Source organism: Protomyctophum bolini (genome assembly GCF_963924005.1).
Source record: "Protomyctophum bolini genome assembly, chromosome: 2".
NCBI classification, from domain to species: Eukaryota; Metazoa; Chordata; class Actinopteri; order Myctophiformes; family Myctophidae; genus Protomyctophum; species Protomyctophum bolini.
Window position 1 is genome coordinate 36,706,882 of NC_137863.1, and position 11,033 is coordinate 36,717,914.

General features: G+C 43.6%; 1 protein-coding gene across 1 annotated transcript in view; it reads right to left on the bottom strand.

Annotated features, from left to right (window-relative positions):
* Positions 1 to 11,033, bottom strand: part of ephb2b (eph receptor B2b) — a 178,052-nt gene that overhangs the window by 50,834 nt on the left and 116,185 nt on the right. The window contains exons 4-5 of the mRNA XM_080777100.1: positions 3,660 to 3,815; positions 5 to 340 (exon numbers count right to left, since the gene is read on the bottom strand). Coding sequence (XP_080633226.1) covers positions 5 to 340; positions 3,660 to 3,815 — 492 coding nt within the window. The remainder of the gene's footprint in view (positions 1 to 4; positions 341 to 3,659; positions 3,816 to 11,033) is intronic.

Genomic DNA, 11,033 nt, shown 5'->3' on the forward strand with positions numbered 1-11,033 from the left:
TTACCGGCCTGGTTGGTGGTGATGTTGACGGAGGAGTACTGAGGCGAGTAGGGGCTCTGGTCGGACACTCCGTTGACGGCCTGCACCTCGAAGGTGTACTGCGTGTGCGCCAGCAGGTCGCTGATGTAGACGCGCGGCTCCGTCAGGCCCAGCTGCCGGGGCACAAACTGCACGTTGTCTCCGCAGCGCGTGCAGCCGCCGCGGCCGCCCACGCAGCTCTTACAGATGATGTTGAAGACCACGTCCTCGCGGCCCCCCGAGTCCCGCGGAGGCATCCACTCCAGCATCAGGGAGGTCTCGTTCACGCTGGAGATGACGTTCTGCGGGGCGGACGGCACCGCTGTGGGGGAAAGAACGAGACCAAACCAAGCCGGGGTCGGTTCAAATAAATGCAGTGGAGTAAAAGTACAAGATTTGGATCTGAGATGTGGTGGAGTAGAAGTAAAAGTATTGGAAATTGGAAATACTCAAGTAAAGTACATATACGTAACAATTGTATTTAAGTACAGTACAGTACAGTAAGTACAGTGCAGTACAGAAACCAGGGTGGGTGAGTGTTGTGCCTGCATCCTAATGTTGAGGCCTCTTTGATGGTTTAACCACTAAACCCTATATACTTATAGTTCCCCCAGTGGTCTATACTTGGTACACTCCTTTTTCCCTCTACACCAAATCTCTTAACAGAAAATAGCTGATCTACAAGCTCACAACTTTGTGTTGTGATGCGTCGTCGTGAACTCGTAGATCGGCTATATTCGGAGAATGTTCACCATTTCACTGTACGTTAGGTTAGCCTATTATGACACGCCAATAAAGGCGCCGGCAGGGCTCATTATGGTTAAGAAACCTCCAAAATAAAATGTGCAAAAGTATATCAGTATAGCAACTCTCGATCAATTAAATGCTTGGTTGCTTGATCGATAGATATACTGTACATGTCAGGATCTGCCTGTGAGTGTGTTAGGGCATTAAGCAACTAGTCAATTTGCTAGTCGACCTTGTTGGTACTAGTTGACTAGTTGTAGGCCGCAAGATCAGGTAGATTATATATATAGTCACCAATGTACACAGTTTTTAAATGTACAAATATTTATTTCCAAAATAAAATAAAATAAAGTTTTGTTTTTGTTTTTACATAATAGGTAGTTAAACACTACTAGTCGGCTAGTAAACTAGGCAACTAGTCAACTAGTACAAATGACTAGAAGTGAATTGTGTAAACAATTTCATGTGATATGTGACACTATGTTTCATGTGATATGTGACACTATGTTTCATGTGATATGTGAGTGACACTATGTTTCATGTGATATGTGACACTATGTTTCATGTGATATGTGACACTATGTTTCATGTGATATGTGAGTGACACTATGTTTCATGTGATATGTGACACTATGTTTCATGTGATATGTGACACTATGTTTCATGTGATATGTGACACTATGTTTCATGTGATATGTGACACTATGTTTCATGTGATATGTGACACTATGTTTCATGTGATATGTGAGTGACACTATGTTTCATGTGATATGTGACACTATGTTTCATGTGATATGTGACACTATGTTTCATGTGATATGTGACACTATGTTTCATGTGATATGTGACACTATGTTTCATGTGATATGTGACACTATGTTTCATGTGATATGTGACACTATGTTTCTTGTGATATGTGACACTATGTTTCTTGCCCAAGTTCCATAAAAAAGGAAAGGTGCATGGTGAACTATACGTCTGTCAGTCCTTGAACAGACTCTGATGACTTCCAGGGCTCCACTCAGGGTAAAAAGAACTGCATGATGGCATTGTTCTAATTTTGTGACGAGGGGGCGAATGGGGGCTGGGTTGTGTGTCCTTGACATTGTGAAGGGCATAATTACCAGGCGCTACTGCCGAGCTGCTCAAATATCCCCGGCACTGGAGGGGAGAAAATCCACAAGCCCGCTAACATCACTGCAGCCTCTTTGAGGTCTACGCCTGGTATGTTCCAAACCGGCGCGCTTCTTCCCCAGGGGAGACCCATTTATGCAGACTCAATCTCCAATGCTGGTGTCCACTTTGACATGTGTGTTTTCTTTACGTCTATTCCTGACAGCTTTCTCATGGAACGTCCTATAGCGTTACGGCGGCGGGGAGAGACAGCGGGCTGGCTTCTCCCGCGGAGACGGCGAGACGAGGTGGAGAAATTCCAAAACGCCAGCGTTTTTGTGGCGCTTGATTGACAGTCCAAGCAAACAAACAATGAGGAGTGTTTATCTTTTACAGGCATGTGTGTCTAATTACGGAGCACGCCCCTCTCCGAGCCAAACGAGGTAAACAAGAGAAACCCGCCTCCCGCCCACCAACCGTCTACACAACCTGAATTGATCACTTCTGATTTAACGCTGTTAATTGGCCACCATTTACAAGACCTGGAAAGGAAGCCTGCATGGAGTGGCATCCTTTCTCTCTCCCTGTTTCACTCCTGTCTTGCTTTTTCTTCTACGCTACATCCGTCTTCCTCTGAAGCCCCGACATCAAAACATACCACCTCCTTGGCATGTTCTTCCTTGCGAGGGGTTAGGGTGGTGGGTCGGTGGGTGATGTCCCCCAACCCCACTCAGCTCCCTCCATTAGCTGGCGCTGGTGCACGGTTGGTTCTGATGGACCACGTTTTCCTGCTTTAATCAGGCCGGGCCCCGCTGCGTCTTAATACGGGTGACGTGCCGGTGCTGCTTTCTCATTCACAACAGCTGCTCGACTCCCAGAGCCAGGCTTATGCAAATCTACCTCTTTGTTGGAGTCCCCCCCCCCTCCCTTTCTCCTCCTTATCCAACTCTCTCTCTCTCTCTCTCTCTCCCTTCTACGCTCTCTCTCTCCCTTTTCAACAGGCATACAGAGAGAGGGGGGAGATAGAGAGAGATGAGCGATCAGAAAGGAGAAAGGGGGAGAGAGAGAGAGAGAGAGAGAGAGAGAGAGAGACAGTGGGAAAAGCATTAGCGAAAGTGTTCAAATGGGCTGAGACCGTTCACTATCCCATGGCTGTATCTCTCCGTCCCCGTCCCTCCCTGCTCATTTCTGAACGTCTCTTCCCCCTTCTGTCCCTCCCGCCTGTCTCCCCTCTCCAAGTCTCTCTCTCTCTTTCTCAACCTCTCCGTCAACCCTCAAATTCAAATTCAAATTCAACCAGCTTCATTGGCATTACAAGAGACGGCTTCGTCTGAGCTTCATTCTCTGCGTCTAACCCCTTCACAATGCCGGACTGCCCCGGCCCAGTAACCTACGGCCCAGCCGGGGAGCATGCAGGGGAGGGGGGGGGGGGTTGTGTGTAGTTGTGTCAACCCCGAGGACGGCCTCACTATGGGGCATGTCAGCGTTGTGTTGGTCTGGGAGATGGCTCCGACAGGGCCTCGCTGTTTGAGCCCCACACAGAGCACTGCTGTCCTTTGATCTGCGTTGCTCCTTGGGTCGTGGGTGTAAAATGCATGCATGTCAAAGGGTGCGAGTCTGCGTGTCAAATCAAATTTGAGTTTGCGTGTTATGCATTTTTGGCAAGCGCATAATATGAGGATCAGGAATGTGTGTTTGTGTGTATCACATTTTTGAGCGTGTTCCATTTTCTTTGTGGTGGCGTGTGCGTGTGTGCGTGTGCGTGCGTGCCCTATACATACTTGTGCATGGCATCTGGAAGGGATCCGAGTCGGTGCGATAGTAACCGTTGCGGCAAACACAATTGGTGGCCCCTTCATTGGTGGTACGGCTGTTAATAGGACATTGCATACAGCGCTCGTCTCCTTGGGTCGGCTTGAAAAAGCCTGTTAGACAACCTGAAAAATAAAAACAGGAGACAGCACAATTTAGAAACATCACACATAAATCAATTTTTCTGTCAACTTTAAAATCTTAGTGTATTGACAATTATTTTGAGGCCCACTTGCAATATCCTCATGGCCCACCAGTGGGCCCCCAGCCCACATGTTGGCACAGACACAGTATGTGTTTCATTTAACAACACTATATTCTTCAAAAGAAACAGCGTCCTGCCATTTCCATATTCCATGTCTGAACATGTAATCCTTGTTTGGTTACTTGTCGCTTCACAAGAAAAGACGTCCAAGTGACCAGAATGCAGAAACGCTCATAAACACCGACCACATGAGTCCAATGTATATAAATACACATCTCCACCAAGCCTTGCATGTGAGACAGCTCTGCAGGCAGACACAGGGCAACAACATACTAACACGCAGCATGTTTGCATTGAATTATTAACCACACTCAAGTGGCACTTTGAAGGGCTATGTTTTTAGTTAAGTGCTTTTTTCAAGAGTTGCGCTTTGAGAACCTGGCAGGAAAAGTAATTTTCATGATAGACATGATGACATACAAACAGCATTACTGGCTATGAATTGAAATGCATCTGTGTGTGTGTGTGTGTGTGTGTGTGTGTGTGTGTGTGTGTGCGTGCGACCGTGCGTGCGCACGTGTGTGTGTGTGCGTGTGTGCGTGCGTGCGTTCAGTGTCAGTAAGTGAGAGTACATAAACAACCTTCGGAAATGTCTGTGAAATCCCCTCATCTTTTGAACTACATCATCATAACCCAGCCCAGTTTTCTCCCAGAAGATCTCCCCCCAGAATGCAGATCAGCAGCTGCACCTTGTCAAGGAGGGCTGTTATTTTGTGTGTGGGGGTTTCAACTTGGGTCGAACCATAAAAAGGTGTTTTTCCTTGAGGTAATCACCCACCAGCTCCGTCTCTTCCCCCGAAAGGAAAGAAAGAACGATGGAAAGAAAGAAAAAAAGAAGGAAAGACATGGAGGTCTGAAGGCGTATGTACTGCTTACTATAGGAAGTAGAACGTAACCCCCAAAAAATCCACACACAGGCTTTGATGCATTTTATTTTGTTCTCTTAGGAGCAGCATAAACAGAGAAAGCACAAACACAATCAATTTGTTCTTTTCTTACAGTATGTCTTCATCATATGTAACGATGCTTCTGGGGACATGGAAATTCCTGTTTTCATATTATTGTGTGCAAACTTTCACTCTAGCATTCCATACCTTAGTACTATTCACTCAGATGTTGCAGTTTAGTGTTGACAAGCAGTGAATCTAACCACTGCTTGCCCCTGTATACATTATTCCCTGTACACCAAATCGCTGTGCTGAAAATGTGGCAAACAATTTTGCAGAATGTTTGCCTATTTTTGTAATATGGTCACCTGTTACAACGCCCAGAATAGGGACACTAGTGTTACAGTGGGGGGGGACGGGGACTAGCCAATTATTCCACATCTAACAGAATAGAAATAAAATAAAGTAAATAAATAAACAACAAAATAAACACTGCCGTCATTAGTCTATCTACGCGGGGTGCGTGGGCAATTACGGCTGGATTGCTGGCTGTGCCATATGGCAACATCTGCCGCTTGAGCTCCATTCAAAGGAGGTCAACTCACACGGCAGGATAAGTCTGAGGGTTCAATCCCACTGTTTATTTTAGACACACATCCCAGGGCCCGGCGACACTGCACTGCAACTGGGATTACTGCCAGTGGTGGAGGAGAGAGTACTCTCATCTCACGAGTAAAAGTATCAATACTGCAATGTAGAAATACTCCGTTACAAGTATAAAAGGCTGGAATCGCGACACATTGTGTGAGCTATTTTCAAGTGGTTAATGTATATTTTGTAATAAATAATCAAAATCTACAAACAAGTAACTAAAGTTTTCAAATAAATGTAGTGGAGTAAATGTAAAAGTATTCGACATTTGGAAAATACTCAAGTAAAGTACAATGAAGTACAAATACCTCAAAATTGTACTTAACCCATTTTGGGCGGGAACCCCTTTTGGTGTTTATGCTTTAGCTATTGAAAAATAGCAGATCTACAAGCTCATAGCTTTTAGACCTGCGATTACTGAGCTTGTAGGTCTGCTATTTTTGAAAAATCGAAGAACGACTGACTTTTTCAGAAAACTGTCAGGATGTAGAAGACATTTTTAGATCTGATCTCAGGTCAGAATGGGTACAGTACTTTCCACCACTGCAAGAGCCCAGCGACACTGCACTGCAACTGGGATTACTGGTCTTTTTCACAGTCCCACTGTGACTCTGTCTCCTGCTTTTCCTTGCCCGATTAATACTTGGCACCGAAAATGGCTGATCTATATACAATTGTTACTGTACATCACAACACGTTTTGTGACTGTAGATCTACCTTTTTATGACGCACGGCAACGGCCCACAACGAAGAATAAATCAAGCGTATCGGTAATAAAAACTGGAATCATCACCGACCGAAAGGTCATGCTCTGTGTCACAGATACGTATACAACGGGGACTAATGTTACTACTACACTATAACTACACCCACAAGCCATGAGGTGTACTATATTATAAAGATAGACAAACCCTTATGTATACACACCATTATATTTAATTTTACATGTCAAGTTAAAGTAGTCCCACGGTCTGTCTGTTCATATAGTAGGTATTTCTAACCATTTACTTTGGCACGTAATAGCATCTTAATGTATTCCATCTGACAATCTTGCTCAGTGCACAAAGATAATACAACAGCATCTGTGACAAGTCAACTCGGTTGCCAATACTCATATGAATAATTGAATAAGGCGTATATTTTCTGTGATGATTTGTTTTATTACTGCTGTTGCTCTGATCGTAATAACACTTTCTCCCCTATTAATATAGAACAAATGGCCCTGTCTTACACGAGCTCTGCGTAAAATGAAAACATATTCAAAGCTATAGCATTACTGTCCAACTCTGTATCTGATTCAGATGCAGTTAATCCTGTTAAAACGGCTACCACTGTTAAACTAATCTAATATTTATCTTGTTTTCCTTTCTTTTTTTGGCTCTGCTAGTAGTGTGACCGTCTGACCGGCATCAAAAACATTGTTCCAAAAAGTTCTAAAAGAAGATTCTCTGAATCTGTCTGGATTGCCATTCAATTTGCAGTATATCTTCAAGCTCCATAGGCCTACATGGAGGAAAAACTCTACTGATTTTGATGCATCCATGGCCTTTCACCCTTGGACAAAATTATCACATGTGTTCTTTATAAGCACATGTTGTCGCTAATTACTTATGGCACTTTAAATGTGTTGATGATTACAATTATGCAATATAATCTAATCATTTAATGGCAATAATAATTTCGAATTGCCCATTTTCTTCTTTTTGACGTGGCTTTTTGTCATGGCTAGCCCTCTAAGCAAGGCAATGTGGGGCAATGCTGGTTCGATTGGCAGCAACACAGCCTCTGGCTTTGCTTTGCTGTTGCTTCCATGTACAACCAGCTTCAATTCAATCATGTTAAATTACGTATTTGCTTCATTTTCAAGTAAAGTGAATGATGATCTTCCATACATGATGGCTGTAGGGAAGTTAGTATGTGGACTAAGTAAACAGATTTCAAAGGACAATTCACATCTCAAGCCGATTTCAATGCCATTTCAAGTTCATTTTACTTCAGTAATTGCGTCATGCAGTTTCTGGTTTTGTAGACTGTTGACACAACTAAATGAGCTGACATTATAGACACACTGCCTTGAAAACGACTTGTTTTTGAAGTAGGCTATGGCTCAATGTAAAAAGAAGAAGAAAAAACGTAAACCACAAAAACTACACTACAATACTTTATCTACGTACTGTAGACTGCCAGCATGAATGGGACAGTCATCGCAGCACGTCAGGGGCAGGAAGTGGTATCCCGAAATAAAAACTTGGGAAATCTGATAGAGCTCTTTACAAAATATTACTTGTGACATGTTTTTCTTCTTACAATGATTGATGGGGAGGGGAGAGGGTGTTGGGTACCGAGCCTAAACATGAGGCTCGAACATTCAGGCTGCCAGTCACCGGAGTCCCTGAATGAAGCCAGGGCAACGTGTGTGCGTGTGTGTGTGTGTGTGTGTGTGTGTGTATGCGTGCGTGCGTGCGTGCGTGTGTGTGTGTGTGTGTGTGTGTGTGTGTGTGTGTGTGTGTGTGTGTGTGTGTGTGTGTGTGTGTGTGTATGCGTGTGCGTGCGTGCGTGCGTGCGTGCGTGGACAGCAGACTGGACAACACACAGTGAGTTCCGTGGGACTGGAGGTCTGTGAGGAGCGACACCAAAGGAAACGGTCTAAAAGAGAGGTTTTGCTGCATAAAGAGAGACAGAGCTGTATACGAATAGAAAGACAGGGAAATAAAAGAGACAGAAGGGAGAGGGGAGGAGCTTATGGCGAAGTGGAAGGGCTGAATTTGGGGGAAGGTTTGGGCCAAAGAATACAGTGTGTGTTGCTGCCGGGCCTGTAACTATAACATGCTGTGCAAAGATGGACGTGACGCACAGCTTTGTAATACCGTTTTAACCACCATCTACAGAGAGAGACAATAAAGACAGGCCAGAAACGTACTTAACCCATTGCGACCTGAGGCCGAGCGGCTTTCTGAAACATTTATGTTGCAATATCAGTGGTTCACAAAACCATTTCATGTGAAGGACCCCCAACATTATATACGACCCCTATCTCAAATAGTTATTTCCAGGGACCCCCAATAAGCAAAGATTTGAGTATTCTTTCTTTTTGCTTTAAAATATACAGACTTTTCCACTTTTCAAAAATAGCAGATCTACAAACTCATAGAAAGGCACAAAGTGACACGCTATGAGCTTGTACATCTGCTATTTTTGAATAGCCAAAGTATAAAACGATGCTTTTCAGCTAAACATATATGACACAGATGCTTTCCCGGTTTTAATGGATTCAACTGATTCTAATTAACCAACATGTTACCAGGGGTGGATACCAGAACTGTGTAAAACAATATGTATTATGCCAACTGTTATTGCCTACAATAACTATAACAACTACTCAGGGTTTAACACGGCAACACTATTCAGATAGCGCCAGGTAAGCTGTCAATCAAAGGGAAGTACTTTAAATTAACTCTCATATATTTTCCAGTCTACTTCCTAAACTCCCTGGCTCTCTCTGGGTGGCAAACCCCAGCCATCTGGCACCTGAGTGGGCTAAAACAAACCATGAAAGGTATTTGGCTAAAACCATTTATTTCATCCAGGTCTGCTGGTAGGGTACAGTCAGTCGCATATATGCCCAAGCAGGCCTTTTCTTCCTCTGCCACGGTCATTATTTTGGGGGGTAAATGTTTGGGGAAATTCCACTCCCCCCCCCCCCCCCCCCCCCCCCCCTCCCGACAACACAGTCTGAAGGTTGAGAAGTGTGTCAGATGGAGAAGGAGAAGAGAGGAAGAGAGAGGAGCTGTGATTAATAAGCACATCCTAGCTTTGATTTTCAGATTGCTGCTGTCGAGCTGTATGATCATAGTACTGGCAACTGTCACTCAAAATGCAACATTTGTTTTTGGTAGATTTCTTCATACTTCAGGCAATCCTCCACAAAAAAAAAGGGTAAAACGTGCTCTGTGAATATTCACAGACAAGCTTGTCCTTACGAGTCCATACTAAGAAAGTAGATCATATAACAAAAGATCTTAGATCTTTTGACTGGCTCCCCGTCAAAAGTCATATAATTATTTATTATGAAGCACTGAATGTTTTAGTGCCAAAATAAAATTCTGATCTCGTGCCACAACTAAGATGAGAGAAATGTATGTTCAATTGTCCAAAAAAATAAAAATAATAATAATTGAAAGGATTTCCAGTCAGGTGTGTTGGCCAAATAAATAGCCAAGAGGACAAAAGGAATGTCGCGCAGCGCACGCCAACACAATAAAAGGAATGTTCACAGAGGTTTGGCACATGCAAAAAAATACATTATCGCTCAATAAATATTGAAAAGTGCAACCAAAAGAAAAAGCGACATCCCTGATTTTGTGCCACAGATCGCGGAGAAGCAGCGTAAAAATGCACCATTAATCTCATCTCACCATTTTTATCAGAGAGAGTTTCCTCTCTCTGTTTTATGCTGGTTGTGTGTCTTTCTGTCAATATTTCTGTTTGCTGCTTTTTTTTTTGTATAGATATAGATATAATTTCTTATACAGTGTAATTTTATTCTCTTATCTCCTTTGGTTTTAAATTCTTATTCCTAATTGTATTCAAATATTATTATTTTTATAATAAATGTTATACGTCGTAATGCTATTTGTCTTGTGCTATACAAAATGCCTTGTTCCTCCTCCACCTGTACTTAAATGTCCTTAAATAAACGGTCTTTATTAATGCCATTAAACAAACAGACTGCCTTCTCTTCTTTTCTCCTCCCCAGACCTCCAGATCCAGAGAATTAATGACGGCACGACCAAATGGCCGCCATAAAGTGGTGCGGGGAAAAGAGAAAGCTGTGCAGAAACATTTTTTAATGGAATTTATAAACACTTCAGCCTTAATTTAGTGGCAGCCATGTCAAAGGGCCCCAGATCGCCTCCAAAAGTGGCTCCAATCCAGCCACATGGCGGGGAGGACAAATCCAGTAGTTAAATTAACACTCAGGATGTGGAGTGCGTGCACACGCGCACACACACACACACACACACACACACGCACACACACACGCACACGCACACAGACACACACACAGACACACAGACACACACACACACACACACACACACACACGCACACACACACGCACACACACACAGACACACAGACACACACACACACACACACACACACACACACACACACACACACAACACACACACACACAACACACACACACACACACACACACACTTTTACATCCATGTTTATGACTTTTAATAACATATAGTGACATAAAAGATTTAATTAGTGGGGTGGAGCTCTGCTAGAGACGGGCTGAATAAAACTAGTATTGTGAGAGCCTGCCTTCCTGCCTGAGAGGAGAGGTGAATGACTGCCAAGGTGCTATTCTACACTTTTATAAAGCAGGTAATTTGCTGGTTGTTTCAAAGAGTTTCCTGCATATTACGGCCGTGGAGATTTATGGCACTTTGAAAGAGAGAGGACATGCAGCTACGGCCATCTGCATCCAGCATGGTGTGTGTGTGTGTGTGTGTGTGTGTGTG